At 29.5% G+C, this 24,108-nt stretch overlaps 1 protein-coding gene across 3 annotated transcripts in view; it reads left to right on the forward strand.

The window, feature by feature from the left end:
• Positions 1 to 24,108, forward strand: part of LOC106470928 (hypoxia-inducible factor 1-alpha-like) — a 72,499-nt gene that overhangs the window by 11,857 nt on the left and 36,534 nt on the right. For 2 of the 3 annotated variants that reach the window (XM_013931506.2, XM_013931507.2), the window contains exons 2-6: positions 7,875 to 8,059; positions 13,974 to 14,119; positions 15,997 to 16,185; positions 18,261 to 18,469; positions 19,330 to 19,436. In XM_013931506.2, coding sequence (XP_013786960.1) covers positions 7,875 to 8,059; positions 13,974 to 14,119; positions 15,997 to 16,185; positions 18,261 to 18,469; positions 19,330 to 19,436 — 836 coding nt within the window. Of the gene's footprint in view, positions 1 to 7,874; positions 8,060 to 13,973; positions 14,120 to 15,996; positions 16,186 to 17,483; positions 17,599 to 18,260; positions 18,470 to 19,329; positions 19,437 to 24,108 lie in introns of those variants that run through there. The other variant, XM_022399578.1, reaches the window with a different exon arrangement.

The following is a 24,108-nucleotide window of genomic DNA, read 5'->3' on the forward strand; positions in this document are numbered from 1 at the left end:
AAAAGGTATTAGAAAACAACTGCTAATACAGAATATTTTCAGATTCAAGTATAAATATTCTCCTAACATATTTATTTTAGTTACCTGTACTGCCAGATTCTGAGTACAGAAGGCTACTATAATTATGAGTAATAAGATTGTGTCTGTTGCCATGCCAGTTTTGTGATGCCCATTTGAATTGTGTAGCATATCCAGGTTAAGTATCAAGAAATGGGGGTAGTGAGACTGCAGCTTCAACTTGTTTGATTGGTTGCTAAGGCAATTAGCACATGGGACAGCCAACTAGACTCACACTATTTGCCCTCTGCACTGTAGTTTTGCTAGCATTATGGTTAGAAATTTTGTGCTCAAGTGGTTGCTAATTGGAGGTAATATTAAAATAGTAATCACAAACTGCAATTTTTTTTTTTTTGTGTATTCATTTTAATTTGTCCAAAATAAACAGAAATGTTAGTTAGACCTATTGGATTTTAATGCTTTACCAACTTTTGGCATTTAAACCATAACTTTTAAAATATTTTTTTTAAATACAGGGTACTGGAAAGTTTGTTGAGCCAGGTGCTTGTGGCCTAAATACAGTAATTTCTGTCCAAATTATGCAAGTTTAACTTTTGTGAAAAATACTGTTACATGTAGTTAATAAGATTTTTGATATTAAAATAATATTTGAAAAGAAAACATGATACAGAAAATTTAAGCATATAAATAGGATATATACAAATTTATTAACATTTAATACAAGATATGATTAATTATGGCACAGTTACAGTTAGTTTCAGAGAAGAAGAATACTCTTGCTAGTAGCAGTCCAGAAATTGCTTTTTCAAAATAAACTAACAGCCATTTGCTAATGCTAAAGGTAAAGTTTGACACGTATGTTATTCTTTTGTGTTACCTTATAATGATAGGTGTGTGTGTGTGTGTATATATATATAAAGTTCTATTAATTCCTGCCCCCCAGTGGCACAGCGGTATGTCCGTGGACTTACAATGCTAGAAACCGGGTTTCAATACCCGTGGTGGGCAGAGCACAGATAGCCCTTTGTGTAGCTTTGTGCATAAATTCAAAAAAACAAACAATTAATTCCAACGTCAGATCACAAACAAATTTTCTTGGATTTTGTATTACATTCCACCAGCTCAGTTTTGATGTTTTAACCATGTTGAACACTGACTCATTTGTAGTAATGTCATCACATATGTAATGTACACTATGAAGATCTCACAGGTTATTTTCTCCCCTTCACAATGACCCTAACCTACCATAATGTTAGTATTGGTTTTGGCTTGTATGTTCATTATGTGAGATAGAGAATTCTATTTTTATTTTGTTACGGTTTTGTTTATCGTTCATTTGTTATTCCTTCTATCATTTAGCTCAACTATGAATTTTTGGTTACATTAAAGTGCTAACTCACCTTCAATCTAGAGCACGTTTATTTTGAGTATGTATTTTCGTATTATGAAACTGACACAAGCTTTCACTAGGGGTGACGTATGGATATTAATGTTGTGAGAAATTATGTAGATTTATGGTAATCGCTAGCCACATGAGATGTAACCTTGTGGTCTAACACTGAATAAAAATCCTTCCTTTGACTTCAAACCAAGTTAGTTCACGAAATATAATTATAAATAATTATTGTTCGATGTTGTTCTTGATATTGAGAAGTGGAACATTGTGTTATTTTCTGGGGAATTAGTTTTTTTTATTCTTGTGGTTCTTGTTCCTAATTCCTTTGATATTTAATAACATTGAGATTTTTTTATTGTATTTTTTATTAACATTTGCACCTAGTCCTGGCCAGTCACAGGTTTACTAATTGTGTTTTGGAAGTTTTTTTTTATTATTTTATTTGACCCTGGTTGTACTGACATGTTGCTTGGTCAGTTATAATTACAGTAATGGTACATAGGTTAAATCAGGTATAATCTATGTATTAATAGGTGCTAATATATAATAATTTTACTTTGTTTTGTGAGGTTAACATCTTATTCATTTAAACCATTTTATAATGTGCGGTAACAACAGATTTTATTGTGAAACAGTAATTTTATTACGATATATAAAATTCAATGAACAAATGAAACTGAGTAAGTAAGATATATGTCTCTTACAAAATAGTGTTATTCCATACCTTTAATATTTAGTGATGTTTTGGGCAAATTTGAATACATAAGTGAAAATTTATATGAAATTTTGGGTTTCTTAAGATTAAAACATATTTCAGCAGGAGCAACTACATTGCATACACGTATATGGTGAAAGTTTATCAAATGTAAACAGCATTGACATCTTTCTCATTACTTGTGTAATTATTTTAAGTTTTGTGAAGAGGTAAAAACGAAGAAGTGGGATTTATTGTGGTTGTATTTTCTACCAAAAGTTGCTATTTATGAGTTCTAAGTTTTAAGTAATAATACCTTCTGATCAGAGTAAACTATGTACTTAAGAGTGAAACCAACCTAGCCATCAGTATAGCTAATTAAATATAATTGTCTATGCTTCTACCTATAAAGATTAGAATGCATTATTTCATCAGTTGCACACCCTTGCTATCAACAGTATTTTTGGACATAAACCCAATAATATCTCAAAAGATTTAGCCAGCTTGGGAAATTCATGTTAGTCCTAAATACAAATCCTAAGCTAACAATGCAAAACAAGCTTTATAATAAAAGTATAATAATGAAAGACAAACGAAAACAAAAAGGACATTTGAGATACTAAATAATATAACCAACATTGTTAGTAAAAGCAACAAAAGTAAACAATATAACCTATGGGAACAGAAACACTAGTTGTTGTCTTCGAAGTATATTTCTTTAAAAATTGGAATCTTTCTCTCTCTCTCTAGCATGTCAATATACTAAAGAAAAATCATCATACCACACCTACTACATAACATCAGAGGCTATGTCCATGTGTGACAATTCAAGACCCGTGTTTCAGTTTAAACCATGTTGAGTCAGTAGCATCAACTTTCCCATGGTGCAACTAAAAACCAATGTTTATGAAGATAGAAAAATCATATAAAAACTAAAATAATAACTGACATAGCCATTCTACAAGTTTCTATCCGTAGAAACTATTTATTTAGGTATGGTCTAAGGCCTACTTTGGTTTAAGTAAGATTGTTTAGTTGGTTAAAGCACCTAAATTTACTTGTCAGTCAGTGATGAATATTTTTATCGACACAGGTGACTACTTGAAAATTACTTAGTTTCAATCTACTCACAATAAAATATATATGTCCTGCTATAAGTTTTATAGCAAGAAAGTATAGAATTACATGATACAAGATAATTTTTTTTTGTTATTGTTAACCCTTGCACAGTAGACTAGATCTGAACTTTGAAATAACAGATCTTTTCTAGCTCCAGTGTACAAGTGACATATATCTGTATAAAGGCATTTGTTATAATCAAGGAAAATGAGTATAGTAATCTATTGTACATGTACAGTCTAGAAAATTAGATATTGAAAACCAGTGATGTACAGTAAGCTCATATTTCGTTATTGACCCTAAATGGAAGTGGTTTCATGTATACTATTTAAAATATAGTGTTAAACAATTTCTATGAAATTAAACTTTTTCTTTCAAGTACTGCAAAATTTTTGTATTATAGTACAATTTACTGGTATATCAGCAATTAACTAAATCAAAAATTAGATGTTGTTGATTTTTTGTAATGTGACAGTACTGTTTATATTATTATAGGTATACGCTTTACCTAGCTGTATATTTAATAAGATTTTAATGTTTTTAAGCTCGGGGCTTGTTAACAGATATACTTGTACTGGTTTTGGTATTTCGCCTTGGTGAATCTGATGTGTGAGTAAGATGGTAAACAAATGAATTGCATCTACTTTACATAATTTTAATTTAAGTTGTAGCACATTGGTATTACATTTCATTTATATACACATATATTGTTGATAAAAGTTTGAAAAAATACTTTTATCATCACTTACATGTGACTTTGAGATACTTTAATGTAGACTAGAAATTATCACTGTACTGTACACATAGTAATTCATCAGGTTAGTAGCTCCGTGTGTTCAGACTTTGATGTTAGGTGATGACGAGTAATTGGTGATCGTGTTTGAGATTGAAAATATGTTGCTACTGTTTGACCTTGAGATAATTAATTGAGCATTAGAATAGCAAGTTAATGTATGAAGGTTTCTTACGTGATATATCACATGACCTCTTTTCTCTCTTATCACAGTCCTGGGTGCTAAGTTGCTTAGCAAGGTTTATAACAGATGTTCTGATCTAGAGTTCATACAGTTTTTACATGCAGTATACGTAAACTTACCATTAACCAAAAATTAAACATAGTATAGTACGTTTATGAGAAGCTTTATTTATATTAAATGTTTTGAAATAAGATATTCTGTGGTTTTTATTCTACATTATAATAGTTACAAAGCACAATGTTGAAATCTTGTATTGTCACTGTATGATGTACATAATGTATACTGAAGATACTTGCACATACAGGATGTGGGAATACCCCATTGCACCTTAGATTTTACTTTTCATATGTTCCATTACAATAGTTAAAAGTCACATCAAAGTAGTTTTTCTAATCCAAAGTCTGCAGCCATTGCACGTTTTATTTGGAATGAATGCTTAACTAATTTAAAGAGCTTTAAGTGAATAATACATCTAGAAAACATAAAAGATATGGAAAAATATCGTAGTCTATTCCAAAAACTAGGACTGTGCTTCATTATTAATATTTTTCTTTATTGTTTTAAGCTGACATTCTGGTTTTGAATATTTGTCATGGATGTACCGTACTAGTGTCCTTGAGTTTTCTTCCATCCACCAGTAAAGTTCTTTTTAACATTAAAGATATTTGCACATGTTTTTTTTGTATTAAAGGTTTTTAATCAAATTTGGTTTGAAAAAAAGTTGAAAAACGTGTAAATATGTAAAAGAAGTAAAATATATAGAAGGATACACACGTGCATATCCATTTGGAAATGTGCTTACTTGCTAGACATTTCTTTCAGATTTTATTGCTAAGATTATAAAATATCAAATCAATTGCTAGCATATTGTTTTACCACCTCATAGTTGATATTTTTGCTCGAGTTAAGTGAGACGAGACTTGTACATCTAATTCAACAATGAAACATGGACAAAGTTTCTCATTATACTTTACTCAAGATTACACCTACAATTCCTGTACTTGTGCTGTCAAACAGGAAATCCAGTGTTTTAGTGGTACATTTATCCAGTCATTCTGCTAATTATTTTCATGTTCACGTGTATATTCTGGATTGAAAATTCAAGTCACATCTCGCTAATTTCATCCTTGGCTAGTCTTGCTTGGTGATTGAATTCTATTCACATAAGTATTTTAAAACAATTGTTTTAAGGTATTGTAGGTAGCCTCATATATGTAGTAAAAATATTTTTGTACATAATGCTAGTATGAATTTGACATTAAATCAATGAGTTTTATCCATTAATATGCTATGAGCTAATACAGTGCAGATGTATGTATTTTTTCTTGCTGTTATTGAAAACATATAAGCATTAATATTGTAAACTTATAGCTTTTTACTTCTACCCCATTTTCTTTGATAAATGTACAGTGTAGTTGTAACCCATGTGACAATAATGTTCTTAATATCACATAATTGTTTTGATATAGTTCATATAACAGCATTCTTCTTTACACATTTTATTATATTCTAAATGTACTTTAAATAACATTGCTCTCTTTAAAATACATCTGCATGCTATACTGGCCTGAGGAGTCTTTTGTTTCATCAGTTTTGTGTATTAGGAATGTGATAAGAGTAGTGTTATAGGAATGGATGAGTAAAAGCATTATGTATTCTATGAATAATTTCTTTAAAATGAAGTTTCTGTTTACTAGATATAAGATATAAACTAAACAATTTCCATACGTTGCTTGACATAATGTCAGGACATTCCTGAGTTGCTAAATTTCTGTAAAACTAAAACTTTGAGACACTTGTATTGTAAGCTTAAAATTATAGTCAACATATGGTTCTCATTTGTAAAGAATGTCTGTGGTCAAAATAACTAGTTATCTAATGTAAACGTTTAATCTTATGTTTGCAGCCAGTTTTTATTTTTCTTTTGTAAACTATGTTATTTATATTGCTACTTATATTCCACTATTTAATCATTTAAGAGAGTTTCAACAGAAGTTTCTGATTTTCTGTAAAGGCTGAACATATTTGCTTAGTCTGTTACCTTATCCTAAAACAGAAATGCTAACTCTTGTGTCAGAGCTATAGGCCCTGGACAGAAACTAATTTACAGTGTTTTATTATCAAAGCTAATTTGTACTTTAAACTTACTTAATTTTTGCTTGACTTAAAGTGACAAGGTATACACTTTAGAATTCTGGACATTTTTTTTTAAACATTCCTGCAGATTAACGTTATAATGACAATCATTAACTTTTGGTATCTACCTATAATCCACTTTTACAAAGCCAAACTAGGTCTTGTTCTTTCAACAGCTTGTATGAATGTTTTTGAGGTAAAAGCTTCTCATAAACTTATATTTTGAAAATATAATGATTTAAGAACCAAACTTTTTTTGCACACATATATATATGCATGAAAATAAAATTATTTTCTGATTTTTAGAATAGTTATAAAAATTAACAAGTGAAAGTTTTTTGTGGATTGATATGAAAAAATACGTGTGATGTGGTATGAATTATGAAAAACATAAACAGTGGACTTCTGAAGATAAAGTAATTAATCTAAAGAATATACATGTATATGCTGTTTTCTTTAAATTTGTTTGAGTTTACACTTGCAAAGAATATTTCATTCTAAAATATACATTTTTAACTGTTGCTATCTTCAATATCACTTTAAATATATAAAGATTAGGTTTATCTCAAATCAGCAAACAGACTCTTCATTCATGAAATATAGTATTATTTTTCACCCCTTATGAGGTGTAAAGTTATGAACTATGTACTCTTACAATTTTAGCCTGTTTTTATTGTACATTTTTATTTGTTTGTGTGAGAGAAATTAAAAAATATTTGTGAATGGGTTGTTAAGTTTCTGGATAAATTATGAACCTGCAAAATTGTTGCAAGTAGATTATTCAACTACAAATGTGATCACATGGTACTTATTGTCAGGAAGGGGAGTTAGCTAGTTGGATCATGAACTTTGGTAGCTCAGTTGATAGAACATTGACCTAAGGACATTAGTTAAGTGTGTAGCCTGGGGGTTGAAATTTCAGACTCTGTTCAAGGCATGTTGAATTATATTGTGAAGCGGTCCATTTACATTGCTGCCCATTGAATTTTTATGGCTGTTTCAATATGTGTATTTGGCTCAGTAAGTGCAGAGAAGTGGTTTTTGCATGATTATTGATATGTTAGATATTGTTTTCTTGCTTGATGTGTCAGATTGTGTATTAGTTCAGACTTGAGGACAAACTTTATTATAACTAGGTAGACATTATGATTGAGATAGTGAAATAAATACATGCATAATTAATAAAAAATTAGTCATGAAAACCTTTTGTGAGCCCCAGTTCTCGTAGATATTTTAACATCCTGAATTTTTTATAATGTAAGCTCCTGATACATTTTAAATAATGTTTTTAGAAGTTTTAAATAATAAATTTTTTTGAGTACAAAATACATCCTGTATATTTGTATTTTCTGATGACTTGCACAATGTTGGGAATTTTGAAGAAGTTAAGATCTGAGCAAATGTGCATTTTTACTACTATGTGGAATTTTTAGCAAAAATTAAAAAAATTATGAGCTGTAAATCTTCCTATAGCCCTTCTTTAAATTTATACGTATTTATTTTATTAATCAATTTATCAATTTTTTTCTTTTAGAAATTCTGAGAAACGAAAAGAGAAGTCTCGTGATGCAGCTCGCTCTCGTAGAAATAAAGAAACAGAAATCTTTTGTCAGCTTGCAAGCCAGCTGCCTGTTACTTTTTCTCAACTGGATAAAGCTTCTCTCATGCGTCTAACAATCAGTTACTTGAAAATCAGACAACTACTTAACCCTATGACAGGTAAGAGCTTGTTTTTATTATTTACTGCAGATTAAAGTAGACCATACTTTTTAAGTTTTGTTAAATTTTGTAGGTTGTTATTTAAGGTTGTGATCAACTTTGTTTTAGTTCTAAAATGGGCAAAAAAATATTTTTCTAGATTAATATAGTTTTCTCTTATGGATATGAATAGATATATATATATTTTTAAAGGACTAGGAATATTTTTTGAAATTATCATAACACTTTTTCTGATGATACATTATTCTGTGCAAGCTTTTAGCCAAGGACTTGTTCACCCATCTTTTGGATGGACAGTTGTGTCTATGAAGACCTGCAAAACTTGAACAGATGGATTCATTAAACTTTAGAAACATTGGGATTTTCAGGCTACAATGGGAATTGAGTATTGTTCACTATATTACTGTATAGTTACATTTACACATACATCAAAATACAATGTGCATAGGGACTTAGGCTCCATATTACCAAGTTAAGCTAGACAAATTAACTGTTATGAATATCTATCATCCACTTAAACACTTTAAGCTCCAGTTTATCAACTCAACAGGCCCATTCTTATAAACGGCTACATCTACGTGTAGATTTGCACGTGTGTAGTTGATTGGACTAGATTAACATCTACAAACTATTATATAGGGAACTTTATATTTTTATATCTTAAAAAATACTAGTTTAACTTGAATTTATGTAATTAGGAGAAAAAAATTAACAGGAATGAACAAGACAGAGAGCATGTCACATCCTATATCAAATGGAAAAATGTTTCATAGATAAACATTTATGTACAAATTTATATAAAGCATTAATATATAGTTTTATAAATATAAATTATATTGCTGCCTTTTTTAATAATAATATACTATCTTAAGCCTACCCAATTTAACCATATTAAATTAATATCTGAAACTGATTATATGCACTTTAGAAATATTAATTTTTTTGCACAATTGCTACATTTGCTAGTTTGTAGTGTTAACTTCTGTTCAGCTCATTAGTATGGTTTGTTAAGTGACTTGCTGGCACTTCAGTTGTATTTGTGCATTAAATAAGAAATGTCTGTTTGGAGTAAATACTTTCAAAAAGTGTTGCTCTGAGAAGTTTGAATTTATATTAACAAATTTTGGGGACATTTACTGTGATTTTATGTTAGCAGAAGTTATGTTAATCTTTAGATAAATCTTAATGAAATATATTTACAGTTCATATGCATTTTTAAAAACTATGTATAGATATAAAGTTCAGTAACATCATGCAAGTTTGTGACTGAAATAAATTAACTGTAAATCTGTTGTAGTTAACCCTTTCATAATGTAAAGCTTTTTGTATAAAGCTTTTTGTATTTTGAATGTCTGCTGCACTTATGCCCATGAAATTGATATACTCAGAAACAAAAAATAGAAAAAAATTACAAGTACTGTCAGATTACAAGTGCACTACACATTTATTCTCGTGAAGAAGGTAGTTTATAACTACAAGCCAGTGAAGCAAATAAAAACATATGTGACCTCTTTTTTTGTTTTTGACATTTCATGGAACTGGTTAGATGGTGTTAGATTTACAGCTGGCTGTTATTCATCAGCATTCTCAGAACTGATGTATTTATTTTATATCATTAACTGTACACTTATTAACTTCTAAAACTTAAGTTAATTAAGTACAACTAAAATACAAGTAGTGTAAGGAATTGTTATTTTATATAACGTTTTTTTTTCTAATGTGTATTATTGTGGTTTATAATTATGTTTGGTAGATTAACAGTATGTTTAAATACTGTTTGGTTTAAGAAATATTGAGGCTGTATGTACTTATTATTTACTTATATGTATTGGGTATATAATAAACTATTATATGTATGGCTCAGTATGTTAAAAAAAGTTTTAGTTTTAAAAGTCTAAGCATTTAAAACCACCATTTGTCCCTAATGGGTATACAGTACGTTTATGGTTTCAGAAACCTAAAATTTTGGGTTTGATTCCCCATGATGGACAGAGTGCAGATAGCCTGTTGTGTAACTGACCATTTTGTATCAATGATTTATTTTTTGTGTTGTTCTTGTACAATGATTTATTATATATACATTTGTTTGAAAACAATTCTTAAACTATCATGCTTTTGATATTTCTCAGTTCAACTGTTTTTTTTCTTTTGACACTGTTTTAAACTGTTTGGCTAAAACTGTAGAAAGATTGAAATCAACAAGTTGTGAAGACCAGTGGATTAGATTTTGCTAATTATAGATGAAAAGTCAAGGTTTCAGCATATACTAATTTTAATTCTGAATTTATTTAATGCTTAAAACAAATGATAAAAGTTGGTGTACAAGTTATGTAGCAACAAGAGAGAAAACTCTGGGATTGTCTCTGTTTGTGTTTCTTCTGCACAGTATAATGGATATAGACTAAATCAAATGGTTGGTATTCAGGGATTCACTGGCAAAGTTTTAGTAACTAATAATTTTTGTATTCAAACAAAAGTTTACCTTAGTTATTTAAAAGTGAAACTGTGTTTGATCGAATGTCGTTTGGAGGTCAATTGATTCTATCTTGTTGAAATTCACTTAGACTCATAGATTTTCTATCCTTGTCATCCCCCTAGTGGCTCAGCAGTAAGTCTGAAGGCTTATAACACTGATGGGCACAGCATGGATAGCCTATTGTGTAGCTTTGCGCTTAACAACAAACAAACTATTCTTGTCACACAGTATAAGTTGTCTTTATGGGCATACATTTTGTTTGTTAAATTGTAAGCAGTTATATTTAAGGAAAAGCTAACTTTTAAGTAAAATTCATATGTTCAATATGAATAACATAATGTAATATAGCACTTGCTAGATTTTCTTTTTTTCGTGATTTTTGTAATTGGTTTTAACATAAACAAAAAAAAGATTTGTAAATGTTTCTGAAAAATGATCATAACTAACTAATAGACTGATATAAAAAGTGTATCTGTTTCTTATTTCACCTAAAAATAGTTACTATTATGAAATTCTAAACTTTTGTCTTGTGTTTAATTATGTGCCAAAGATATCCCAGTGCATAGGACTGGAAAGGTAAAACATTTAATGTGGTTGTAGTCACACCTGAATAAAATAGTTACACGTTTATGAACTTCTAAGAGAGTAAAGGAATATCTGTGATATAGCTACTTAAAAAGAGTATTTTATAAAGAGCTGTTTGATACACACTCGTAGTTGTTTTAACTTCTTTTGTTTTAACAAAATTCTTTTAGCACACACACACACACACATTTGAATATACAGTTTTGAAAACTGTTTTTGTTGCACTGTGTGATAAGTGTGTGTGTGTAACATACTTGAAACACATGACAAAATGACCTTTTAAACTATAACTGCTTTACTAATGGTATCATGAAACAAAAAGTACATCATATGATTATTATCAAAAAGTTTATTTTTGGATCATTACTATTATGTTTATTTTCATAAGATGCATAATACCATTCATAAACATTAAAAAAAGAGCTGAAGATTAAACCATGTCTTCTTATTTCTATTTATTTTGAAGACAAGACATAATGTAAGAAATAAATGGAAACTTTAATTAAATATGAGATCCACCCCCTGTGGTGATGTGCTATATAAATACAAGTAGAGCTCATCATAGCAATATTTTTTAAATAGTTTGAATCCTCAAAACTGAGAACCCCATGGTCTGTTCTGTTGCTTAATTAGGCTTAATTTTAACCACTGGTTCACAAAGAAAGAAAAAAAAAGAGTTGCTAACACACTAATAAAAAATCAAAGGAAAACTATACCATAAAATACCAAGAATAACAACATTTATTTTTAATGTAGTGGTATTTTGTTTGTGATAAAAAGACAAGTATTGTGCATGCAATAAAGATGAAAAGTGAACTTAACATATTTTAAATTTAGCCTACGTATTGGCTACTACCATACCATTGCATCGCTAAAAGTCCTACCATTCTTCAGATACATTATTACACATGGTACAATCTGAAAAAACAAACCTCACCACATACACATATGCACTAGCGTTCAGTGCTTCCAGTCATATATCTGACTTGTTTAACTTTAAATGAAATTTTTTTGAGAGTTTTTTAAAAATTGACTGATTTGTCAGTCTCTTTAGGAATCAAAAGCAAAGTGTTTGTTATGCTAGAGTGGAGATGTTACCATGTGCTAATACACGTATAGATAATTTCATTTGGTAAATGATTACCTTATTCAGTTTAGAAATATAAGCAGACCCTACCTAAACCATTTGTAATTGTACACTATTTAATTGATAATGCTGCCAATTGTATGCTATTTAATTTATAATGCTGCCAGTTGTATGCTATTTAATTGATAATGCAGCCAATTGCATACTATTTAATTGATAATTCTGCCAATTGCATACTATTTAATTGATAATTCTGCCAATTGCATACTATTTAATTGATAATGCTGCCAATTGCATACTATTTAATTGATAATGCTGCCAATTGTATGCTATTTAATTGATAATGCTGCCAATTGTATGCTATTTAATTGATAATGCTGCCAATTGTATGCTATTTAATTTATAATGCTGCCAATTGTATGCTATTTAATTGATAATGCTGCCAATTGGAATACTATTTAATTGATAATGCTGCCAATTGGAATACTATTTAATTGATAATGCTGCCAATTCTAAGGAAATAAAATATCTAAGTGATGGGTAAAATATAGTTTTCATACAAGTTTTATTAGCACTGAGGTCTTATTTTTGTTTTTCTCTGGCTAAATACATGCACTTGCAATCACAATGACATACATTTAATAATTTCCAGAAGTTTACTTTAAAAAAGTAAAGAATAATGACTACAATTGTCAATACGACAGAAAGGAATGTAATAATTAATATAACATACTGATTTTTTATTAACTAATATGTAAGGATATTATATAGCTTTTTTTCTGTAATGTGCACAACATGTATCGATATGGCAACATGAGATCTTCAGATATATGCTACCCAGTATTCATAATTCTTGCTTAGTTGTAAGAATGTTACTGTGATTGAATATGTTATCGTATTGTAGCCGTATGATTGTTGCCATATCAGCTTGAAGGCAGGGCCTATCTAGGCTTTATAGTAATGTCTCTTGGGATCCCGGGGCAACCTGTGATCCCATTTAATTTGTCCTGTGTAAACTTAATCATCTTATAGATCTCATATTATCTAAAATATGGGTACTTGCAATAAATTTAATTTTCGAATTTGCTTTAAGCTATTTTTTTAGAGTAGAACATTAGACAACATATGTGTATACCCACCAAAAAAAATAGGTTTGCTACTATGCGATCCTTGCACAATTTTTGAATTAAAATATTCATTGTTAAGAGTATGGAACTTGTGTTCAGTTCTTGTCTGGAGCACTTAACGAAGATTAATCTCACAGAACCTATTTTTCAGTTGTTACATATCTTTAATTGGAAAGAGAGAGAAAACTGTAAAATTGGCATGGTAGTTTTTTTTAAGTTCAAAAATTGATGCTAAGAATAATAATGAATGTTTCTACATATACTGTTATGGGTGGCTTATTGAAAGTTAAATCTAAATATTTAGATATTGGGATTTGTGTGTTTCATCATAACAAAGTACAACAATAAGAAGCTGTTTGAAATTTAAATGATATAAAGAACTAATGAAGGTTTGATTTACATGACTGTAACCATTTCATTTAGACATACATGTACAAAAGACTTAGTTTCTCATTTCATGTAGTATTACTCCATTTAATCTAAGTTCAAGATCTTTTTTTTTTCTCACAAATCTTCACTAGAATTTACTTAATGAACGAACACTGAGATATTTTCTCAGTGTTTTTAGTGATCATCCAGTATGTCTGTATTTCAATCCAAAAAATCTAAATTAAAAAAGTTAATTTAAATTCTCTGCAGAAATTCAGAAAAGTCTACTATCCAGCCCTAGTAAGTGGGATTCCGCTTTCCTGAAGGCATTGGAAGGATTCTTGCTAGTGTTATCAGAAGAAGGAGATTTTGTGTTTTTGTCAGAAAATGTCCATCATTACCTAGGCCTTACTCAGGTATATTTTTGGTTTTGTTCCTTCACTTGTTTCTAATTCTTAATTGTTTAGTGCCCAGTAGTGTTCAATCATCAAATCAACACTTTAAAGCATGTGACAGTTTTTTTATGGATACTTCTTATACAGTGCAGTTTACAAGAAATATTTCAACAAACATTATATGTCATCATTAATTAAATGTACAGAATTTACTGTTTTGTAATTGTTTGTTTTATTAACACCTCTTTTGTTTAATCCGCACTATTGTGTGAATTATTCATAAGTCTGTAGATTGTGTTTATTTTTTATAAGCATTGGTTTTAAAAATATGCTGAAGATTACAGCATTTTAGAAGGATGTATGTGCATCCAGTGCTACGCTCTTCGCAACTTGAACTTCTCGGAACTCTAAAGCGTTCTTTGTGCTTTGATCTAAAGTCTTAGTTTTATGTAAAATGTAGGTTGCATCATATTACTTCCTATAAACAGTTTTAAACCAAGATTAGAAGAGTAAAAATGTGACTTCCTAATGCTGTTAAAAACATTGGTGAGACTAAGTGCTGTGTTCACAAGGGTTCTGATGTTAAATGTCAAGGCCTCAGAAGTTGGCTACACTTTTAAAAAATGAAAAACAAACAGGAATGGTTACAGCCCATCAGAAGAATCAAAGAAAATATAGCATATGAAGACATTTACATAAACATGGCCAAAAAAGGAATAATTAATGTGCTCTGGAATTGAGGTATCAATAATGTTTAGACAACTTGTAGGAAAAGTGGGGATCAGTAGTATCCATATTAATGTAATTAGTTTAAACTGGCTGAATTAGGTTTTTGTCTTAAACATCAGTAACGTTTGTAATAGGTTCAACTCAGGGCTTGTATTTCACTTGCCTATAGCCGTTAATAAAAAACACTGTTTAATTGTAACTATCTAGATGTTTTTAAACTGGGTGTTGATTTAGTAGAGTACTGAATCATGATGTAATTAACAAACTACTTGAGGTGTATAGATTGTAGTTTCATAACTTGGACTATTGTCATTTAATTTTGGCCTGCTTATTTGACTACATTGAGACAGAACTCAAATGTTTGGATTTTCACTCATATAATACTTTATATAGGTTAATTTTACTCCTAGGTTTGTAAGCTTTCTTTTTACGTCCATTATATTCAGTGTATTTCCATTTTTTCAACCGATCTTACTGGTTAACTTGGTAGATTTTTTTTATGTACAGAGCAATGTTTCTTAATGTTTAATGCATTACTATGAGACATACATTTATTTTTTACTCGTGCACACATCATTGATTTTTTTTATCACATGTGAATTGTGTGTGCAGATACTGTCATAAACTAAGATTGTTTTTGTGCAAATCACACTCATTATTAGCATCATCAATGATTTTTGTACTTTTGTAATATACAAGGATATGTTTCTTTTAAGTAAGAAAATTTTCCATCTTCTAATGACAACTTAATACAGGTATGCACATTCACAAATAGCAAAATGAATTGTGGAAACTAATCCATGAGTAATCATCTATGTATATTAATGAACATTAGAAGTTTTATACATTTTTCTTGGCTATATTTAACTGTACTGTGGATTGTGTATAAAAATGATTGTTTCATGACATTATCACTATATTACAAATGTTCTTATACTTATTAATAAACTTCTGTTCAAGAGGAAGTCAACTTTGTAGATCATAATATATTATTGAAACTAACTTTAAAGGAAAATGAAGTATATTATTACTTTCAAAATGCATAAAAAACCCATTGTTTGCTAATGAGATTCACATAGCTCACCAAGATATGAAATCTGAATATATTTATTATTTAAAAATCAGCACAAAAGACTGAGAATTTTATGCTATAAGGTTTTTTTTTTTAGATTGACCTCCTGGGGAACAATGTTTATGACTTCAGCCACCCCTGTGATCATGAAGAAATCAAACAAATTTTGTCTTTTAAAAGCAATGAGAATTCAAAGCTTCCGATTCCTCGGGCATTTTTCTTTAGAATGAAATGCACTTTAACTAACAAGGGAAGAAATGTCAATGTCAGATCTGCTTCTTATAAGGTATGAAGCATTTAGTTTGTAACAATTCGTGGAAATATCTTTTGAACACATACATTTTTGGTAGTCATCAGGGTCTTTAAAAACTTTTAACCACATTGATATATTCTCCTTCTCTTGATCCAGTAAACCGAGAAATGTTTCTACCACTTTTTTGGTGCTGAACTTAATTAAATTATTAAATGTTTTCATAACCTGTTTGTAAAAACCAAAATTTACTTTTTAAAAAGAAAATGTTGTGAATGTATAGGAAAGTATTAAGAATACTTTGAAATATCATCCGAGTTCAGTTGGCTAGATTCTTTGAGTTCTACCCTCACTTATAATTTTGATATATAATATTCAGGCCTCTACGCTTGTCTCTATCATGTGTGTTATTGATAAAAAATTAGTAGACAACTTCATTAAATACTTTTTTTAGTGAAATACTTTGTATAAAGTTAAAAGATGACATTTAGTAAGAGTTAAGTAACTTTTTCGTACTTCTGGCTTTGTTTTTTTTTTAAATAGAATGAGTAGGTTTACTTCTGTAAGCTTTGGCTTACATTGTGGACCAACTCGGTTCTTCCCAGCCACTCGTTAAACCACTGAGTTTAATACTTTCTTTTTAAATAAGTCATTTAATAATGAAAAAATATCTAAATCTTAATTTCAGTGATTATTAAATAAGTCAAGATATCAAATGAATAATTGTTTAGAACACTAACTGTAGTGTTTTTCTACAATTCTTGTAAGCGAAATGGTTAAAGGCAATGTTTTTTTTTTCCAGTTTTTGCTCCATACTTGTAATGCCATTCTTGAGTTCTTGGAATAAATTGTATTACTCTGTTGGGAGATTGTATATTTATATGCACATTTTTACTTGAGGATTACCTTTTTTATCATGATATATTTAAACATGCATCATCAAGTGTGTGGGGTACTTTATCAGGAATGATTTTTACTTTATATTTTAAAATGTAAAATGGTACTGATACAAAAAGAATAGCCATACAGTTCATGTCACTGCGTGATCTCCTTTGAAATATAGTAATTAATTTGTTACGTTGAGAAATTGTCTTTTTGATGTGGCCTCGTATTTCTTAATGATACGACGTACTCTTGTTACAGTGTATCAAAAAATTTTTATCTTATGATAATCTGCATTTATAAGAAAAAAAACAAAACAACTTAATACATATCTTCAGAAACATAAGCTGAGTAACTTAAATAAACTTTAACCCTTTCATTGTGAAAATCAACTAAAGTTGTTTAAATCTTTATTACTGTTAAGTGCAGAAATTAACTTTTCTCCACGGCAGCCAAAAATGTTTCTCTCTACTACAAATCTCTCTTGGTCTTGAAACAACTGCTAGACATCTGTCTGTGCTACCATCTATGAGTGACATTGGTAAACATAAACAACACTCAGATAATGCAAGTAATTTTTTTTATTATACATGTGATTTTCTGTCAGTACTGGTCAGTTTTATTGTTATATATATTCATTTACATTATTAAATATTGTTTTCATGAAATTTTAATGTTGGATATGGAAACGTTATGGTCATTTCAAGTTGGGGAAGTAATAAATGAAGTCAAATTAAGTTTTATTTTTTGAAGGAGAATTAACAGTTTTTGATGAATGCCCCTGAAATATAATTACACAGTGAAAGGGTTAAGAAAAATATATCTTAAAACTTGGTTTATTTTTTCATAGTTAATATTGAAAAAATAATGTTATTTGGATCTGAATATTTTTGTAATAAACAAACTTAATCAAACACTGTTTCAATGGAAAAACCTTTTCCATTTAATTTAAATATATTTTAGAATACTTATCGTTATTCTTGCCTCATTTATTTCTGAGTTTTGTTACTTGTATGTGTATATTTATTCATAGCAAGAGATCTAGCTTAACTTTGGCTTGTAGCCAGTCAAATGTACGATTGTTTTCCCAATTTTACATACACATGCTCTAATTTTAATATCACTTACTAAACAAGCTGAGAAAATTGAGTATTTGGCCATTTGTAGAGATGTTCTCATTTTAAACATTATTTCTGTTATAATTGTCATCTGTTTACTTTATTTTGTAGGTTATCCACTGTTCTGGATACATAATCAACAATAGCCCTCTTGTGAAAGTTGAAAAAGAATCCTCTGAGGATGTCATCCCTTCAACGAGTTTCTTCATTGCGCTTGGTGAACCAATTCCACATCCTTCTAACATTGAAGTTCCGCTTGATAAACAGACCTTTCTGAGTCGACACTCTCTTGACATGAAATTTACATATGTAGATGAAAGGTAAGAATTTAGGACAGTTTTAATAAAGGTTTTTGCTACATATTATAAAGATTATAGCTTACGTTACCACATTTTAAAGGTTATTCATTATAACTAAATTTCCAACTCGGCAACAACAGAAATCTCAAGACGTGGAACTCTGTTAGTGTTATTTATGTAAGTAATAGTACTTCTAGAATGTTATTTACTTATATGTATAGAGATTTAAGTTTTATAGCAGAAATATTAAGTTTCATATAGTTAAATTCAAAGTTCAAGTCAACATTTGTTATACTGACATTCTTTTAAAATACAATTTCTTTATATATATATTAAAGTTTATATTTGAAAAGGTTTTATGTAATATTCATGGGTAATTATGTTTAGTTTGACATGTTGCATTTAGTGTTTAAATTCTGTGTATAGTTTAAATGCCAGGTCATTGCGTATCATTCTCTTACATGCTAACAGGTAGACTACCATCCATGTGAAATAATAAGTTAGAAATTAGTCAACAACTGATTTATTGTGTGAGTCATCTAATTTCAGCATCATTTTTTTTAGTGTATTTAATCCAACGTTATTTTTTATTTTTCAAAGATGAATATAGAATTAACATTTATAGTTACGGTATGAATGCCTTTGCTGGCAAAAGTCAATTATCAAAAATTATATTTCTCATAATACCATAGTATTGAGCTTATTGTATTTTTAAAAACCTCATTTTTTAATTGAATCTCGTACGATTTTTCTGAGAAAATTGTTTAACACTGTCATCTTATGACAGATTTAATTGGTCACATTTAAAAAAGTATTAAGTGCTGTAGCTAAAGTTTTGTGTTGTATGAAATAATATAAGAGAGAACTATGTTCATTTGAAGGATTCAAGAATTACTTGAGTATAAACCAGAAGAGCTATTGGGAAAGTCAGTGTATCAATACCACCATGCTCTCGACACTCGATTAGTGAAGAAGAATTACAAAATTTGTAAGTCATAGTTTTGATTTCTCAAAACATTGGTTATGTACCACAAAAACATAAATGGTTTGTTTATTTATTTAATCACTGGGTAGCATATTTCTGTTCACAATATGTTTTGACAAACATTAAGATAAAAATAAGCCAAAAAGTAGAAATTATCTGAAAAGTTCATAAAACCTCAGTTTATCACTTCAATGTATAATTATATAATATGCAACAAATTGTGCCTAATTTAGTAGTACATTTATATAACACACTGGTTATGTTAGAGCTTATTTGTATTAACACACAGGGTCGTCTCATTTCATTATTAAGCAACATGATTCTAATCATATTTAAGTTGTATCTGAAAATGGAAGTATGGATTCGGATGTTCAAATTCTTTTAAATATGTAGGTTCTCTACACTAAGTTGTAATGGTTACATTTACGTAGCTGTGAAAGTAGCTAAAGTTACCTACCTGATCGGGCAGAAATGAGTGCCAGTCCCTCTTCAATTTGACTTTCAGTGAGTCTGATTAATTGCACAGTTACGTAACAATTAAAACATGAGATTATTGCACATAATAAAGTGATTTAACCTTACACATGCTAGTTTACATGTATACAACATTTAAAAATTTTATTTGGGTGTTAACAATTTTGAATGCTTGGTCTGCTGAATTTTGTTTGTATTTTCTACAGTGAGATATTTTACAGTTTTTTAAGTAATCTGTTTTGCACCTATTTAAATCCTTCCATGTCAGTCTTTTTCTTTTTTGAATATTAGCTCAAAAAAACGTTGTGGTTTTTATTTTGTTTTTTGATAGCCTATACTTATGTTAATGAAACAATAGTTCTTTTATGACTTGTTGTTTTATTTCTGCACAAAATAATCTTGATAAATAAATGTTACATATCTGTATTTCTACATGATATATAGTAAAGAATAGAATAGGAATGATTTTCTCCAGTGTTTATGATGCATACTTCAGAATAAATTCAATAGAAATCAGCACAAACAGCATCATTTACCAATGGCCATCTAGTGAGCATATAAGTATGAGCAAATAATTACAAAATACGTCAAATAATGGTTTGCTCCAACTTGTGCAAATATTTTTTTGAAATGTGAAGTTCACCCGAGTCATTTCATGATAGGATAGTAATGTTTAGGTGGTATAACAGATAAGGACAGGAGCCCTTATAAATAGCATTTATGTGTGCTATACATGTTTAACCATTGAAATGCGTTACAGAAGCAATCCTGTCATTGACCTGTCAGTAGCAAGTGAGAATGCGTGTGTGTATCTGGGCTAGGAAATTAATAAAGATTATGTTAAGATGTCTTTTTAGTCTTTTTTTCAATTACAAATATCCGTCTTTTAAGTTGAATATGGTTCATTATGAAGAAAAGTTGATAGAAAAATTAGGTGGCACCTGATAACTAGTAATGCATTACTCGTTGTTTAAAAAAATTTAGCTTTGGCAAGAAATGCTTGTCCTAGTGCTAAATTCTTTGTTGGAACAGCACCAGTTCTACAAGGAGAGTAAGAACCTATAGATTTCACTTTATTTTTTTAAGTTATTGCCTGTTTTATTTCACAAGATAGCCACATAGTCTCAAGTGGTGCATTAGCAACATTATGGCATTCTAAAATCGTAAATAGAAAATTATAATTCTGTTTGCCTGTTGCATGTACACTTTTGGTTTTAAGAAAAAATAGTAAATAATATTAAGATACAAAATGTTTTATTACTGTTGAATTGCTGCATAAATTTATTGGAGACTAAATTGTAATGTCCATGTGGACTGGCTTTCTGCCAGTATTGCAAACTTGCTTTAATTATGAACATCTTATGTTTTATAAGGGCTCCATGCCTGTATTCACTGGCTCTTTGCCAGTAATGTCAATTAGTTTCAAGTCAGTTTTTAAAACTTTATGTAAAAAAGGCATGGAGATTGCAAATCTTCTAAGCTTTGATTCAGTTTGTTCATTCAGCTCTTAATAACTTAACACATCTTATTTGTTCTGACCTTGTGTTTCAATTAGATCTAAAAAGACCCAGAAATTCAAGAGCATTTCAGATGGTTGACTATTCATCTTTCAGACTGAAAAGAAGAGTAATCAACTAGTTGAAAACGTACTCGAGTTTCTGGGTCTTTTTAAATCTACTTGAAGTTATTGTTCATCCTTTGTGGTACTTCTTTCATCATGGCTTGTGTTTCAATTGAAATTGAAAGGACAGTTTAAAGTCAACATGATGGATCACACCTGCCCTCTATAGGCACTCATAATAAACTACTTTTGAAAATGCAGGAGCTTTTGATAGTTTTATTCTGGAGAGCAACAGACTTATTTTCTTGTAAATATTTTGAGTAAGATAAATCCCACATTCATGAGTGATTTGCATTGTAAGTTCTGTGGATGACATGCTTCAGAGGTCTTCATTAATAGTTAAACCAATGTTTCGACTTTTAGAATTGGTAAATATATCAATGTAATCTTTTAGGTAAATGATTGTTTGTGTTTATTGAAACTGCTGTGTTTTATATTTAAGAAATCTCTTGTGTTGTATAGACCCATTAAAAAGAGAGCAAGTAACAGCGTAAGTGTAATGAGGGTCATGGTGTCAGTATTGCAAGTGCACAACCAACTTTCAAAAACTGTGTATCATGCCTAATAGTTTTTTGCCTCAATCCAATACTGTTCTATTGCTTGAATGCTGTTTTAGTATATTTTGCTTCCCCAGTTGACTTGTCACATTTATGAAAGTTCTCTCTTTGTTACTACTAGTTCTGTTTTTCTTGGAATCCTTATTAGCTTTAGTAGTAGTCTGTCTACAATTTTGGCCAATCGAGAAACTTCTTGTCACACTCAAACATTTTCTTCCCGAGGCAGTGACTCGGTAAGCAGCCAGAGCAAGATGCAAAATAGTGAGAAAGTTGGTTTTCTATAATCATTTAATCTGTTGTATAAAGTGAGATTTTATCATTTAGGACATTTAATATACTACATTCAAGACAATACATTTGATTTTTGTGACATTTGTATCCTATTTACGGCATCAGTCATTATTTTGTATTTATGAGGTATAGAACTGAAATGAGCATAAATTCGTTTTTGTATGTTTTCAGAAAAGATAAGCTTTTTTTTTTGTTTAGACTGAGAAAAGGTTTGCTCTTTTATCTTGTTACTTTATAAATCATCTTTGACATGTGTTATGAGTAAGTAAAGATTACTTGTTACTCTATAAATCATCCTTGACATGTGTTATGAGTAAGTAAAGATTACTTGTTACTTTAATAAATCATCTTTGACATGTGTTATGAGTATGTAAAGATTACTTGTTACTTTATAAATCATCTTTGACATGTGTTATGAGTAAGTAAAGATTACTTGTTACTTTTTTATTGTACATCGTGTTTAATGTCTTTTTTTTTTTCAACTTAGTTGAGTCAGAAATTCAGTTTTAACTCTGCTTTATGTTTTCTCCCATTATTGTGTTTTACCTGTAAAATAATCCTTGCACTAGAGGGTATTATAGCAGAAGAGTAAAACAAAATTAACTGTGGTGTTGAGAGGAAACCAGCTGAATAGAATGCTGTTAATTTGTTAACTGCAAGTTCAAAACCCTAATATAACTTGCATGCGTAAATATCAAGCTTTGACCTCGTGCCATCTCTCATGGTATACAGTTTCATTAGCTTGGTTTGTGTAAACATAAAAATTGGGTACTGTTGTTTTGGAAGTTGTTGTTGGAGCTTAATTTTTTCATTTTAGTTTAATATTTTTCTAGTACTTTTTTTTATAAACTAGTATTCTTTATTTGTGTGTTTCACTTTTTAATTCTTAATCTTGGTATCTTTCAAGTCTTATTTTTTTAGTTTGTAAAAAAAAAGTTGTTTGTAAAGACAAATAAAAGCTTATGGTAGATACTGTCTATGAATAAATTACCTATTATGTAATTAAACAAATGCTGTAGAAGCAGTGTTTGTGTAAAAGACAAAACAATGATGTTTAGATTAATCAGTATTAGTTAGTGTGATCAGTTGATTGTTAATAAAAAAGATTATGTAAATTGATTCCTTCTGTGACTGGAATTTGAAAAAGAATTGACAAACCAAAACTGTTTTAATATTAAAATAGTATAGTCACTATTTCTCACCTCAATCTCTATAAATTATGGAGTAACTTTTCTGCATTTTTAAAACTATATTCAACCCCTACCCCCCTCTGCCTAACTATCAATCACTAATCATGTCATAGCTCATCAAGAACATTCCATGACTTTATGTGTATCTTTCAGGCAGGCTGAGATTTTACAAACATAGTAGTGGTTGAACAATAATTATGGTGTAAGCTAGATTGAGTAAGTGAATTATAATAATTATTGATTTTATTTAAGTCATTTACAAACCACAATTATGGTAAGATTTAGTAACAAAATGTTATATATCTATTTTTAAGACCAGTTATTTATTATTATTTTACTTGGATTAATTTCACTATCACCCAGCAATCGTTTTGTTTCAAGGGTGGGCCAAGCAACCACAGTGTCAATTACTACATCAATAATTCTTAATTGAATAAGTAGAGTTGTTTAAGCATTTGTTTAACAACAGTAAAAGCTTGGAATGGTCTATTCTTTCATTGGGGGGTGTGTCTGTGAGCCAGACTAGTTTTGGAGAATTCCAC

This window comes from Limulus polyphemus, unplaced genomic scaffold (genome assembly GCF_000517525.1).
Source record: "Limulus polyphemus unplaced genomic scaffold, Limulus_polyphemus-2.1.2 Scaffold4299, whole genome shotgun sequence".
Lineage (NCBI taxonomy): Eukaryota > Metazoa > Arthropoda > Merostomata > Xiphosura > Limulidae > Limulus > Limulus polyphemus.